The sequence below is a fragment of the Carcharodon carcharias genome, chromosome 12 (assembly GCF_017639515.1).
Source record: "Carcharodon carcharias isolate sCarCar2 chromosome 12, sCarCar2.pri, whole genome shotgun sequence".
In the NCBI taxonomy this organism is placed as follows: domain Eukaryota; kingdom Metazoa; phylum Chordata; class Chondrichthyes; order Lamniformes; family Lamnidae; genus Carcharodon; species Carcharodon carcharias.
In genome coordinates, this window is record NC_054478.1 from 66,096,715 (window position 1) to 66,112,972 (window position 16,258).

Below are 16,258 nucleotides of genomic sequence, written 5' to 3' on the forward strand. Positions count from 1 at the left end.
TGTCAAGCTCCTTGGGTGTTGTTGGAGCTGCACTGATCCAGGCAAGTGGGGAGTATTCCATCACACACCCGAATTGTGCCTTGTAGATGGTGGGACAGGCTTTGGAGAGTCAGGAGATGAGTTACTAGTTGCAGGATTCCTGGCCTGTGACCTGCTCTTGTGGTCGTAGTATTCATATGGCTAAGATAAAAGCCAAAATACTGCGGATGTTGGAAATCTGAAACAAAAACAAAAATAGCTTGAAAAACTAAACAGGTCATACCTGCATCTGCGGGGAGGAATACAGTTAACGTTTCGAGTCCATATGACCCTTCATTAGAACTAAGAAATATAGAGATGAAGTGAAATATAAGCTGGTTGTGGGGGGTGGGACAGGTGGAGCTGGTTAGAGGGCCAGTGATAGGTGGAGGCAAAGAAGAGATTGCCAAAAATAACATAGACAAAAGGACAAAGGGGTGTTGACGGAGGTGATATTAGCTGAGGAATGTGCTAATGGGGACATTAAGGGTAGAAAGCAGGACGAGCAAGTGACAGATAGCCCTAGTGGGGGTGGAGTGGGGGAAAGGGATCGAAATCGGCTAAAAGGTAGAGATAAAACAATGGATGGAAATACATTTAAAAATAATGGAAATAGGTGAGAAAAGAAACATATTTATAAAAAAAAAATTATAAATTATTGGAAAAGCGGGTATCGGAAAGGGGGTGGGGATGGAGGAGAGTTCATGATCTGAAGTTGTTGAACTCAATATTAAGTCCAGAAGACTGTAAAGTGCCTCGGCGGAAGATGAGGTGCTGTTCCTCCAGTTTGCATTGAGCTTCACTGGAACATTGCAGCAGCACAGATGTGGTCATGAGAGCAGGGTGGTGTGTTGAAATGGCAAGCAACAGGGAGGTCTGGATCATGCTTGCGGACAGACCGAAGGTGTTCCGCAAAGTGGTCACCCAGTCTGCGTTTGGTCTCTCCAATGTGGAGGCGACCACTTGGGGAGCAGCACTTGCAGTAGACTAAATTGAGGGAAGTGCAAGTGAAATGCTGCTTCACTTGAAAGGAGTGTTTGGGCCCTTGGATGGTGAGGAGGGGGGAAGTAAAGGGGCAAGTGTTGCACCTTCTGTGGTTGCATGGGAAGGTGCCGTGGGAGGGGGTTGAGGTGTAGGGGATGATGGAGGAGTGGCCCCTCAACCGTGCATCCATCCTCACACCTTCCTCTCCCTCTCAGAACCATGATAGGGTCCCCCTTGTCCTCACTTATCACCCCACCAGTCTCCGCATTCAAAGGATCATCCTCAGCCATTTCTGCCAACTCCAGCATGATGCCACCACCAAACACATCTTCCCTTCACCCCCGCCCTCCGGTGGCATTCCGCAGGGATCATTCCCTCTGGGTCACCCTTGTCCACTCCTCCATCGCCCCCCTACACCTCAACCCCCTCCCACGGCACCTTCCCATGCAACTGCAGAAGGTGCAATGCCTGCCCCTTTACTTGCCCCCTCCTCACCATCCAAGGGGCCACACACTCCTTTCAAGTGAAGCAGCACTTTACTTGCACTTCCCTCAATTTAGTCTACTGCATTTGCTGCTGCCAATGCAGTCTCCTCTACATTGGAGAGACCAAACGCAGACTGGGTGATCGCTTTGCGGAACACCTTTGGTCTGTCCGCAAGCATGACCCAGACCTCCCTGTCGCTTGCCATTTCAACACACCACCCTGCTCTCATGCCCACATGTGCGTCCTTGGCCTGCTGCAATCTTCCAGTGAAGCTCAACACAAACTGGAGGAACAGCACCTCATCTTCTGCCTAGGCACTTTACAGCCTTCCAGACTTAACATTGAGTTCAACAACTTCAGATCAAGAACCCTCTCCTCCATCCCCACCCCCTTTCCAATTCTCCCCGCCCCCTTCCAATAATTTATAATTTTTTTAATATATATATATATTTCTTTTCTCACCTATTTCCATTATTTTTAAATGTATTTCCACTCGTTTTTTTATCTCTTCCTTTTAGCCTATTTCGATCCCTTCCCCCCACTCCACCCCCACTAGGGCTATCTGTCACTTGCTCATCCTGCTTTCTACTCTTAATGTCATCATTAACACATTCCTCAGCTAATATCACCACCGTCAGCACCCCTTTGTCATTTTCTCAATGACATTTTTGGCAATCTCTTCTTTGCCTTCACCTATCACTGGCCCTCTATCCAGCTCTATCTGTCCCACTCCCCTCAACCAGCTTATATTTCACCTCATTTCTATATTTCTTAGTTCTGATGAAGAGTCATACGGACTCGAAACGTTAACTGTATTCCTGTCCGCAGATGCTGGTCAGACCTGATGAGTTTTTCCATCTATTTTTGTTTTTGTTATTCATATGGCTAGTCCAGTTCAGTTTCTGGTTAATGGTAACCCCTAGGATGTTGATAGTGGGGGATTCGGTGATGGTAATTCCAATGAATGTCATGGGGTGATGGTTGTTAGAGATAGTCATTGCCTGGCACTTGTGTAGCGTGATTGTTACTTGCCACTTGTCTGCCCAAGCCTGGATATTGTCCAGGTCTTGCTGTATTTGGACATGGACTGTTTCAGTACTTGAGGAGTCACGAATGGTGCTGAACGTTGTGCAATCATCATCAAACATCTCCACTTCTGATCATATGATGGAAGGAAGCTCATTGGTGAAGCAGCTGAAGATGGCTGAACTGTGGACACTACCCTGAGGAGCTCCTGCAGTGATGTCCTGGAGCTGAGATGACTGACTTCCAACAACCACAACCATCTTCCTTTGTCCTACGTATAACTCCAACCAGTGGAGAGTTTTCCCCTTTATTCCCGTTGACTCCAGTTTTGCTAGGGCTCCTTGATGCCACGCTTGGTCAAATGCGGCCTTGAAGTCAAGGGCAATCACTCTCACTGCACTTTAGGTGTTCAGCTGTTTTGTCCACGTTTGAACCAAGGCTGTAATGAATGTATAACTGAATGGTACATTTAAGAGAAAATTGAGATTTGAATTGCTCGGTTTTCTGATGTTTGCTTGTTTCTCCATGGCCTTTCCTGGTACATTTTTGTTAATTTATATTTAGTCAATTGGACAATTCTTTGATCACTCAACAGATGTGTATTTTGTTCAATGTGATGTTTAGAGATTCCCTTAGCCCACATGCAGATTTGAAGCCTTTGATAGATGTGATGCTATTGATGTGTGCTAGACATAGTGTGCAGCTTAGGTGATATAAAATACTTCGCTTTTGAGACGATGAAACCAGATTGTTTTATTCATCAGATTTGTTGTTTTACGGAAATTGTGAATCACCCTGTACTTGAGCAGACATGATATGACTCTTTGCTCTTCCTAGGGATGGCATTGCTCATGATGATATTGGTCATATTGCTTGTGTGACTTGTTTTTGAAGAGTAATTTGAACAAGCTGCATTGATTTTGCTTCCTTTTTCTGAATACATTCCTTTCGGGCCATTTCTCATTAGAGCACTGCTGGAAGCATCACTCTTCAAAGCTTCACCAACTGAGTAAAAAAAATCTTAATGGGTATGTATGTTTAGGTTTTCCTGATGCATGGTGCCTAATTTGGCTTATGGTTCCTGTGTTGCCTATGTTAAGGTACACCCTATTTCAGAAAAAATTAAGTGACATTCGTACTATTTCATAAGTGCAGTTTCGATGTAAATATTTTAAAGTATCATTTTAATAAGTGCAGTTTAATACAACTAATGCATTCAAACCTTAGGACCTCCTGAATTTGCTGAAAGCTTGGTCATAGTATTAGTGCACCTGTGGAGTATACCATTAATATGATGCAGAAATTCTAGGAATTTATAGCAGGAGTGAATTATGCCATTTTGTATCCCATGTCATACGTTTTTGAGACTTTTTCACTGTTCCACAAAGACCTTGTTCATAAATGTTGAAGAGTTAATTGTCAGAATTCCACCCCTCTGTTAAAATGTCTGGGTTTGCTCAATTAACACCATTGTATTTGTCACAATCACTGACCATTAGAGAATGGTGTTGCCGGGCTCAGAAGTAATATTCAATCACTAAGCATGTTTTTAAAAAAAATTTATTCATGGGATGTGGGCGCCGCTGTCTCAGCCAGCATTTATTACCCTTCCCCTTGCATGAAATTCCCACTAAACAAAATTCTCTTGAAGGGGAGTTACACTAAAATGTAGCTATTTTGATATCAGATTACTTTATATGTTGAAGAATTATGCTAATTTATTTAAAAACATAACCCTAGTAACGGGAGATGCAAGGACTTGCTGATATTGTTCAGTGTGGGTAAGAGATATTTCATATTTGTCTACTTTATCAGGAAAGGAAATGTGAACAATTTTACCCAATAGGTTTGATGTTTGTTAGAAGATAGTTAGTTTTGAGGTAATTGTATTGGCTCCCCCACCCAAACATTTGGTCAACCAAGTGTCTGATGCACGATGGCCCCAAGTGAAAGAAGCACTTGTTAAATGGAGGTGTACAAGGAGACAAGTTTACTCTTTCTCTATCAAACCGGCCTTACATTAATGTCATTTTTTTTCAAATAAAGCAACCACTACTTACTCTCAAGATAGACTGTTAGAAGTGAAATTGACCAAATACTGTGATTTGCAAGAAAAATGAGCAGCCATTGTTTTAACAGACTGGTGCAATTTTGTACCAGCCTGATGATAAACCATGAAAATCGATTGCATAGTAAGAAAAATATGAACCTTGTTCATACTTACCATTGTTTTAAAATATGAAAAAAGGAACCCCTGTAAAAAAAAATTGTTCAATTCTTTTGTTCTTATTGAAATATTAAAAAAACTTATTGTTCCATTTTTGTATTGTGTTCTGGGGTCTTGGATGTGTATTGGACATGGGCTGTGCTGTTTCTGATTGGCCGCTATGTAGGTTTGCTGCAGCATTTTCGAATTATTTTTCTGGTATGAATGTAACACTGGAGGATTGAGATGAAGGGAGGTTTAAATTATGATGTTTGCTGCTATTGCTGCAAATTCTGTGTCTTAAACTTGTTTTAATGGAATAAGAAAGATAGTTGGTTCTTTATAGCGGTATAACTGACATCCTTTTGGTGATAAATCCAAATTTCCCAAATTTTTCCTGCTGTGACCCCATTTTGATGCTTGAAAATTGGCGCAACCCCAGATTAAGAGCAGGGGGTTGTTGTGTGGGAGCCAAGAGCTTTGTCTATAGCCGTTTTGAACTCTGGGGCCTTGGAGCAAAGAATCCTGCGTGCGCATGTAATGGAACTTCAGTTCCATTCCCAGTTCTGTTGCACCAGTTTATGCATGACAGCTGCCATTACTGCCTCAGAGCTTGCGACCCCAAATGAGGACCAATGGTTTAGGAAACCCTGGTGATCCATTCTGGTGATAATCCATTGACAAAAAGACTTGGTTAGCCTCTGGATGTGATCGAGTGACATAAAATAAGTGATTGGTCAGAACTATATTAAAAACAGAAAATGCTGGAAATAACAGATCTGGCAGCATCTGTAAAGAGGGAGACAGAGTTAGTGTTTCTAGTTGATGACCTTTTATGTAATGGATTTAAAAGAAGTTTACCATTTTGCTGGACGCAGTCCCTGCTGTTGGTGGGCATGAGTCCTGTACTGTTTTAAGAATGCTCATACTTCTGGTGGTATAGCATTGTAAATATTTTGGTCCTGAGAAAAGGAGTTCTTGAATAGCCCTTAAAACCTTTTCTTTATCTCTCCAAGCACTTAAGTTATTTGTAATGATGGTTTATATATGTTTTGTGTGCAATTTTAAGCTGTTAGAAATATTTGTGATCTGTGTATCCTAGCTGAAGTTCTGTAGAAACTCTAGCTCATTGGCACTTTGCTGTGTTGTATAGTGTGTAACTCTTAAAAGCTTGAGATTGTTCCAAGTTCCAGTAGTGCTTTTTGCGTGACCTCCAGACCTGTTTTGCATGCACAGGCTAAGAGGAAAAAGAAGGAAGAAGCAGCAAATGCAAAATTATTGGAAGCCCAGAAACGGATGAAGGTTAGTTTAGATGGCTCTCTAGACATATGAACTTCAGTGGGCAATTGTGTAGGGAGATTATGTAATTAAGTATTACAAAAATTCAGGTAATGATACTCAATGAATTATGTAGGTACCCTAACTAAAATATAGAGGAAATAATTTAGACAGTAATATCGCAGGACCTTGTTCATGGTGGCATGCCATTCGATTATATTGTTTAATATGGAAAGTTTTGTTTGGTTGTTCCTCTCTACAGGTATTTCAAAACAAAGTTGCTTTTACCTTTTATTAATTTCAGAATCTTACACTTCATGCCAGTCAGGGAACATTGATTGGTATATTATTGAATTGTAATCTCCATTCAGTTAGTCTCTTGCTTCACTGTTCATTATTGTATATAAATGATGTATTCAAGAATTTATATATTCTATTCCTTTTTAAGGAGAAGGAATTGAGAAGGCAGCAAGCTGTTCTCCTTAAGCATCAGGTTGGTAAATTTATCTATACTGTAAATTATTCAGTGATTTTTTTTGTTCTGCTGTCTGATTTCTTCTTTAGCTATGGGGAATATGTTGAAGTAAACATTTGTTCAAACTACAAAGATTTATCTTTCCTCATTGTAATTAAACGTAATTTTTCCTCAAGTTAAGTTGCCTTGCTTTGGTATTGGGAAAGTAATTTTTCTTATAATATGAACTGGTTTTATCATTTTGTGATTACTGTTTCATAATGATGTGCCAACTCTTTCTACCAGGAGTTGGAGAGGCATAGACTAGATATGGTATGGGTATGTTTTTTGTACATCTAACACCGCATCGTGATTTGGTTGTGATATGGTTGTCATAGTAATGCATAAAGTGTAGCACTGGCTGCTGTCATACTACATACTTCTGCATGGCTTTTACAGCACAGTGCATTGCATACATCTGCTATAACTTCAAAAGAAAAAAACTTTATGAATCAACAACTGTAGCTTCCACGTTCAACAGTCTCCTTAAAAGATAACTTTGCCTCTTTGTAGGAGACAACAAAAGGATAAATATATAAGCCCTAAATTTGGATGTATTCCTTCAGAAATGGTTAGAATACCATTTAAATGTTTGATTTTTAACACAATTCATTTCCTTGCCCACATTCTATTAAAGTTTATTCTTTACATCCCAATACAATGCCATTCCAGCAAACCAAATTTCACACAGTTAAGCACAGTTGCTTTGAGTTCCTTCTCCCTGTTAGTAAATTGAAGACAGCTGGTCAGAAACATCTGAGCAGCTGACATAGATATGTCATTGTGAATGATAAAAATTGCCCCCATCCACTGTTTCTATTCATAGTTTTAGTGGAGTGGACTACATGATATTACATCAGTGAATTTATTCACAATGTATCTTATGATGATCTTGGCTTCCTCTAACCAGCAAATCTAAAACATAAAAAAAATTTGCTAAAAGCCACAAGTTTCTGTGCAGTTACCTTGCATTGTAACATTTCTAGTTTATAGAGAATTGCCTATCTCTATTCACTGATGCGGGTTCAATTGTTTTGTTAGTTGCTAGTCCATGGCATTGCGCATGGCCAAGACCAATTATAATATTTAGATGAGGTGGGATCAAAGGGAGTGGGATAATTTGAGCAGAGCATGCTAATATAAGATTTATAATAATATGCTTTTATATTATCTATTGCTAGTTCTAGTTAAATAGCAAAACATATGACAATTTGAGAATCAGAAAAGTAGAGTTGGCTAGGGCTTAGGAGTATGCCTGCAGTACAGGAATTGGAAAATGAAAAACTGAGGCATGAGGTTCCACGTAACTTTACAAAGGCATTTTCCATTGTAAATGTGGACATGTGGAAATTTATAATGTAGAATCTAAGATTCTTAATATAAAGATTGTGAAATTGATGTTAAGTGAAGAACTAAGAGTAAAAAGAGGGAGAATGAGAGGAAAAGCAAGAGTGACATAGAATAACTTTTCAGTGACTCTGCTGCACTCCACAAAAAGGTTTACTTTCTAAATTTGAAACTTCTGGCAGTGGTTTGAAATTGGTAAAAGCAATAATTTTGTTTGCTGGAATATGAGCATAACATGCTAAAATAGTAAATTCTTCTGGAATAGAATTGATGTGGGATAGCTCAATATTTTTCCTCTAGTTGATGTTCTGGAATGCTAATTCTAATCTTGCATTTAAAACTTAGATATGCAGGTAATAAATGTTACAAAATTGGCTAATTACAACAGATATTTATACTAATTGGCCTTTTACTAAATGTTTTGCGTCTGAAGCAGATGTAAGGTAATTAGCCTGTTGAAGCCGACCATTGCGCTTTATACCTGACAGCTATGGAGAAGCATCGCACTGGTTTGCTCTGCTTTTCCAAGAACTATGTACATAACTTAAAGCATACGCTTTCGTTTTACACTGTCTTTACATCTGTTGCTTTTTCTGTTTTGCTTTTGATTGTCCATGTTACTTCCTAATCCTCAACTAAAATGTACACAAACTTGGCCATTGTCCGTTTTTATTGTAAACTGTTCACTATTGTCTAACTTATGCTAAATATAGTAAAACTAAATTTTTGCAACTTAAACATTGTTATTAATGTATAGGCTAACCACTTAAACCTGAAATTTATCTTGTGCACTGTCAGGAAAAAGAGAGGAGAAGACAACATATGATGCTCATGAAAGCAATGGAAGCCCGGAAGAAGGCCGAAGTAAGTAACAGTGTGTTAGAGAATCTTAATACTTGATTCAGTTGAAAGGACCGTTACTGTTTAAGGTATATTTCCTCTGGATCCTTGTAAAACAAGAATGTTTAATTGTTATATTACACATAGTTTATGTATAGATAGTTGGTTAACTCTGTTGTAGACCAGGATCTTCTGCACCTAAAGTTGTGTTTAACTATGGTTGAGTTGTGTTAATTAAACTGAGACTTGAATAGAAACACTATGATAACACAGATTATGCATTCACTTAGTGTTTAAATCCACCTTTTCCACAGAAGTATCTGTTGAGCATTGTTGGTCTTATGTCAACAGTAGTTTTAAATTTTTACTTGTAATTTCAATGTCCTGCAATTTTTTAGTAGGATTATACAGAATCAGTTATGCATTTTCTGATTGATTGATCTATTCTTCTAAAAATGGGGTTGCCCTAGTGAAACTCAACTGTATTTTTAATTACCAATGTTATTTGGTCTCTCAGGTTTTAGACTTTTTTGAAATTATTTTGAAGACCTGTGCTTTCTCTGAATCACCCATGTATCCAAATCACTATATTTTTAAGTACATTATTATTTGATATCTTTACCTGTATTTATCTGTTAAGTACCTTGCATCGAGCATTTTTCCATTGTGCCACATGTCTAAAAGGCATCACATTTCAAAGTTATTGTGTATCTGTAGTGTAATAATTATGATTTGCTGAAATAACCACTCTCTGTTGATTGCTCCACATACAGTCAATTGCATATTTGATCCAATAAAAAAGTTTCATTAACTGAAAAGCTGCCACTCTGAAGAACAAGCATCCCAAAATCATACAATAAGATTGCTGACTTTTCAAAACCAGTAACCTGGAGCCTGCAACAAAATAAGTTTCTGTGATACTTCGCATTGCTTTCAGCCGTCATTTTGTTTACTTGGGTTTAGCAAATACACTGAATATCAACTGTTAAAACATAAATGTCAAAAATCACCATTCCAGCATAATTGGTTTAATAATTTAATGTTATTGGTGTGCGCAAGAAGCTTCTCTAAAGAAGATAGAAATAATGATGGATTGGAAAAGATCTTTTGGTCATCCCAGCCTGTCCCCCACAATCGTGGTGCTTTCTATATAACGATATATAAACTCTGCACCCCACCCAAAAACATGCGATCTTCTGGGAGAGATGAAATACTACGAACATAGGAACATAAGAATAATGAGCAGGAGTAGACCACTCGGCCCCTCGGGCCTGCTTTGCCATTCAATAAGATCATGGCTGACCGGAATGTAACCTCCACTTCACATTTCTGCAGACCCCCAATAACCTTTCACCACCTTGTCAATCAAGAATCTATCTAGCTCTACCTTAAAAACATTCAAAGACTTTGCTTCTACTGCCTTTTGAGGAAGAGGATTCCAAAGGCACTCAACCCTTAGGAGAAAAAAATTCTCCTCATCTGTCTTAAATGAGCAACCCCTTATTTACAAATAGTGACCCCTGGTTCTAGATTCTTCCACAAGAGGAAACATCCTCTCCACATCCACCCTGAATACTAGAGAAAGACCCATGCCAGTTTAGTGAGTATTGCTGGGAAATTTTTCTGTTACCCTATTAGGCAATTGAAACTAATCCAATTTGTCATTCCAGATGAGATCTGGCTTTATACAACTAAAAATTGTGACTCCTGAACTTCCCTGATCTCTTTAGTTGGATCCACCTGTCTACTGGGACTAAATCTATTTTCCTCCATGCCTCATCTAGAGACACAAAATTAAATAAACAGTCAACATAGAGCCTGAAAGGCTAAATCATACTAAACTAATGTGGTAGAATTCTTTGAAGAAGCAGTGGATTGAGTAGACAGGGGTAATGCTGAATATATCAAAGGTAACTTAAATTTTAAAAAGGCCTTTGATAATGTACCACACTGTAAGATCATGATGAACATCAGGGCATGTGTTGTCAGGGAGTAAATAGCTGAGTGGCTACTCTGCGACCCATATCTTAACTTTCTCTAAATCTCATTCACCATAACAGCTGTGCTTGCTGACCTTCATTGGCACCCCATCCAGCAATGCCACAACTCTAAAGTTTGTTTTCAAACCCCTCCAATATCTTGCCCTTCCCAATCTGTGTATGATCCTCCACCCTACATGTTAGCTTTGGTTCAGTTGGCAGTATATTTGCCTCTGAGATTGTGGGTTCAAGACCTACTCCAGGGCTTAAAAACAACAAACTAGGCTGATACTCCAGTGCAGTACTGAGGGAGTCTTTCAGATTTTATGGTAAACTAAGGTACTATCTGCTCTTTCAGGTGGACGTAACTCTAATTCAAAGAACAGCAGGAGAGTTATCTTTGGTATCTTTGCCAATATGTATTGTTACAATCCCTGTAGAGATCGTTAATGTTAAAAGAGAAACTTGAACACCTAGTAATTAACGGAAAGAACTATACCAGTAGATTTCACATTTTTAAACAAAAAACAACTTTATTGTGTATATAAATAAAATTTAAACAAAGCAAGCACTGCTTAAGGCTATAGTTTACAACTAAAATGCTATAAATCCAATTTTACTTTTACTTGCCAAACCCCACCCCCTCCCCCAAAACCAAGAGTTTCCTTATCTTATGAGATCTTGAAGGTTCATTCACATCTTCAGGGACCAACTCAAAGTTATGCCACAGCCCTCCAGAATTCACTTTGATTTCTCCCCAGTGTTCCATTTATTCTCCGAGGTACACAGTTTCATGGGGATCTTTCCATTAGCTTTTGGCTAAGTGGCCCTCCAACTTCCTTTAAGACCTCACATTTGCGGACTCCTCAGCTCAAGCTGAGGCTTCAGTGTGTTCTCCAAGTTAACTGGTTGTTTTCACTATCAGGGTTACTGTAGGTTTCCTTCTCAAGCTCCAAGCTAGGCAAATCTTACAGCCTCTCTTCCCCTTGTGAACTCTGTCTCCAAACTGATCATGAGCTTCCACCCATATTCTGCATAGTGAATGATGAAGTTAGTATTTTCGCTGCCTCAGATGCAGGTCCGGCTAACATTTATCTCTCTTGCTCCTTCAACTCAGTGAGCTGCAACTATCTCTGTATGTTCAGAAACTGAATTGCTGACTGTTTGCTCCTGTGAGCAACCGCACAAAAAATTAACAAGGGAACCTCCCTAATCTCCACAGCCCATCTCCATGACAGTGTGTCATGCTCTGGGGTGTTCCAAACAGAAATACAAACCAATCACCTTTCACCTTCAAAACAACCCCTTTGATTCTGTATTCCATATGAATAACTTACATCTCTAATTGAGTTTATGACCCTCTTTCCCAGAATTGTTAGTTCCACCAAGGAACTTCCTTGTTTACCCATTGCGTTTAGCTTCTTTCAACTGTAAACTAAATCTTTTTCTTAGATAATGATAGATGCCCTGGTTCTAACAGTAGGTCCAGAGATGGGCCACCCATTGTTTAAGTTTTCTCATTTTCAACTGTGACCTTTTAAGATAAATGCAGGTTGCATTTTAACTGTAACTAACTCAGTCTTGTTTGATTTGCATTCACTTCAGGGTGGTTCATTAGGTTCTTAATCATGTTTTTCCATCTGTCCACTTAAAAATTCCAATTCCTAAGCTAAAAGTTATATTCTAAAGCATCCCTAATTTTAATAGCTCCACCTGTGCTTTCAGCTGCCATAGCCCTAAGCTCTGGAATTCCCTCCCTAACCCTCTCCACCGTTCTACCACTCTCCTCATTTAAGATTCTCCTCTTTGATCAAGCTTTTGGTCATCTTTCCTGATTTTGTCTTTATTAATATTGTTGTTATTATGCACATTAGGCCGCTTTTCTGTTTTAAAGGCATAAATATAAGTTGATACAGCAAATTGGCTAAAAAAGAATAGAATGCACAGAGTAGCAGTGAAGGGTAGTTGTTTAGATTGGAGGAAATAAAACAGGGTGTTCCTCAAAGATAAGGGCTGGTGGGAACATTATTATTCATAAATTCAAATGTTAGTTATGAGTAAGTAACTCAACATTTGTACATGATATCAAACTGGAAATAAAGTTAACGCTGAGAAAGAATGCAACACAATACATCGGGGTTGGGGGGAGGGAGAGATTTTATGGAGCTCATAAGAGCAAGAAACTTGGCATGTGGGGTGACATAATTAAGCGGAATGCAAAATTTCGATTTTCCAATGGTGGGTTGAGATGCAAGGATAAAGTCAGCACTGTGGTTGTGGTGTGTTGAACCTCATGCTGGCCTGTGGTGGGTTCATACATGTAATACGTTTGCATGCCATGATACTCATTAGCATGAAACTTTTTAAAAATGAGTTTCAAGATAAAGTCAGTGGCGCATGAGGATTTTGTGCCACTAGCTTCATGTTTGTTTAAATGTGGCATGCACCAGTCAGCTTTGTGTAATTGTGTGTAAGGTCAACGGTTTTCTTTGTTTAACTCTATGGCACAAGGAAGGGCAACAGGAGAATGGCAGCTTGCATGGAGGTTCAGGACCAGGTGAGTTGGGTGGGAGAGTGGATGTGGAGGGGGATTGGAGATATGGAGGAGTGGAAGAGGAATCCCGGTGAGGACAGCAGGTGGGGTCAGGGGAATGGAGGAGTGAAGTGGGAAGGGCCTGGCATCCTGAGTGTGGTGAAACAGAGGGTCGGTTGGAATAGTCGATCAAGTTAAGAAAATGAGGGCATCATCAGTACTGTCCAAATGTGGGTCCATCTCAGAGTATTAACAGGCAGAGTCCTTCATCACAGAATGTTGAGTTCGCCTACAAAATTTTAATTAGTCGCTAGGTGGTGCAGAACTTGAGTATTGCTGAAAAAAGAGACATGCTGTTGAAGCTTTTCAGCTTACACTCATCAGGACAGATTCGCGAGAATGCCAAATCTCAAAGGGACCAACAATTTATACTGCATGAGATGAGGGTGCTGATCAGTTGGCAAGTGCACTCTGATAGGTAGCGGCACTGGCTGTGGAGAATGCACCAAGAAATAGTTAACTGCCAAGCTTTTGTTTAGATTCAAACTAGGCAGGTCAACTCTGGTCAAGGCATTGCCATGGGAAATGAACCATGGAATTGCTGTCCACCAAGCTTTTGTTCAGTTGAAAAAGGTGCAATGTTTGCAAAAGACAGGGCCCTGTGTGTGAGCCACACTGCAAGTCTGACTAATAATCATGAATTGGCTTCCTGTGTAATTCTTAGTGCAATCAGGATTGTTTAGCAAGCATTGCCTGATCATGGAATCACATTTAATGTTAGACACTGTGTTTTAAGTTTTGCAAGCACGGTCTGATTGAGCATGGTCAGTACTTTGCCCATTGTAAATAGCCAAAGGGGTGTGCTGTTTGATACGATCCACCAGTCATTGGTACATACGACCTACGTACCTGGCATCACAACAGTTCATACCCTGGTTGCAAACTCCCTGTTGGACAAGGAGATACTTTTATAGCCCACCAGCTGATGGTGGGTTTCACTACTGAAAAGCTTCCCCTGCCGCTTAATCATACGTGTTTGTTGCATGCAGAGAGGCCAGAATTTGAGGTGTGCGGATATCTCAGGTTGTGGGGCTGGAGGAGATTACAGAGACAGGGAGATACAACACCATGGAGGGATTTGAAAACAAGGATGAGCATTTAAAAATCAAGACATTGCTTAATTGGGAGCCAATGTAGGTCAGTAGCACAGGGGTGATAGGGGAACATGTCTTGCTGTTAGAGATGAGACAAGCATTACATGTCTGTTGACAACCTATGCAAAATCCATTAGCAATGCCACAGAGATCCGCTAGTACTTATTACTTTTAAAGTTGCTAATTCATGATTATAGAGTTTAGCTCTGCTAACTTTCTAAATTTGAATGATCATTGTAACTGAATTAAATTTTGAACCAAGTACATGTTAACAAGAAAGTAAGTTATAATCTGTTATTACTCAAAGGAAAAGGAACGACTAAAGCAGGAGAAGAAGGTTGAGAAACGTTTAAATAAAGAACGAAAATTAGAACAGAAGAAATTGGAGCTGCAAATGGCAAAGGAGCTAAAGAAACCCAATGAAGATATGTGTTTGTCAGATCATAAGGTAAGCTTATTACAAGAATTAATCAATTTTTTTTGATTCCCAAAAATTGCATCGATTGCCTATCGGGTCTATTATTCAACTGGGTATTTGTATACATGCATGCATAATTTGAAATTAATATATCATGTCTAATGAATTTTTAGTGTTCTGACCAGATAATTATTGTAGCCCATGAAACAGGATGTTCTGAGACACAGCCAGTCTTAAAAAAAAAGCAAAACAAAGCATTATATAAATCAAGAAATATTGATTGTGATGCCAATCTTGGATTTAAAAGTTAAAATGATTATTGGTGAAAGGAAAAGGCAAAGAGCTTTGAGATCTTGGAAATGAACTAAATTACAATAGAAGACTGTTAACCCATATGGTGGGGTGGGGTGGTGGGGGGGAAGAGGAGGAAAATATATAGAGGTGATTATTTGCAGTTTGGAAGAAATGAGTTCAAAGTTCAGGCCAGTGCTAATCAAAGTAGCATTGATAAAAATGGAGACACAAGAAATAGTGGAGGAGAGAGGTTAGAGTTGAGACAAGCATTATATATCTGTTGACAAGTTTATCTTTATTTGACCAAGCGTAAGAAAAGTGTTTGGAGGTACTTTCCCAGATATTAGTGTTAATCAATTCTTGGATGTGTTTTGCCTTTATAGAAAGTTATAAGTTGTTGAAGAGTAATAAATATTTGGGAGAAAAGAAGATATCTAGCTCATGACAGTAGTTTCAGCTACTTCAATCTTGGAGAATGGAGGAGACACCTTTTAATTCGGTCATGGAATGCAAGCATCGTTGGCAATGCCAACATTTAATGAGCTTCCCTAACTGCCCTTGAGAAGGTGGTGGTGAGCTGCACATTTATCAATAGATAAAAAAGAAACTAAGGGTGTAGCCATCAAGGAGAAACATTAAGAAGCTGTCTTTGAAGAATTGTAAGGAGAAAAAAAACTAGATTTTCATTGCCCTGTCAAGTGTATGGAGCAAATCAACATGTGCTTTCTACCATATTCTGCCAGTGGCTTGGGTAAGATAATGGTCAGAAGAGTGCAATGATAAGGAAAAAGATTTAGTCTCAGAACCACAGGAGAGGTGCCAGAGGACTGGAGGACAGCGAATGTGGCACCATTATTTAAATGGAATTTAATCCTGAGAAGTGTGAAATGATGCATTTTGGGAGGACTAACATGGCAAAGGAATACACAGTGAATGGTAGGACCCAAGGAAGTACAGAAGATCAGAGGGACCTTGGTGTGCATGTCCATAGATCCCTGAAGGCAGCAGGTAACAGCACAGGCAGATAAGGCGGTTCAGAAGGCATATGGGATACTTGCCTTTATTAGCCGAGGCATAGAATATAAGAAAAAGGAGGTTATGTTGGATCTGTATAAAACGCTAGTTAGGCCATAGCAGGCAGTTCTGGTTGCCACACTATAGGAAGGATTTGATTGTGCTGG

The 16,258-nt window shown here is 39.4% G+C and overlaps 1 protein-coding gene across 9 annotated transcripts in view; it reads left to right on the forward strand.

Annotated features, from left to right (window-relative positions):
- The window catches only part of baz2ba (bromodomain adjacent to zinc finger domain, 2Ba), a 313,230-nt gene that overhangs the window by 232,208 nt on the left and 64,764 nt on the right, over positions 1-16,258 (forward strand). For 7 of the 9 annotated variants that reach the window (XM_041200669.1, XM_041200661.1, XM_041200667.1 and 4 more), the window contains 4 exons: positions 6,447-6,491; positions 6,759-6,785; positions 8,658-8,723; positions 14,673-14,813. In XM_041200669.1, the coding sequence (XP_041056603.1) occupies positions 6,447-6,491; positions 6,759-6,785; positions 8,658-8,723; positions 14,673-14,813 (279 nt within the window). The remainder of the gene's footprint in view (positions 1-6,446; positions 6,492-6,758; positions 6,786-8,657; positions 8,724-14,672; positions 14,814-16,258) is intronic. The other 2 variants (XM_041200670.1, XM_041200668.1) reach the window with 1 other exon arrangement.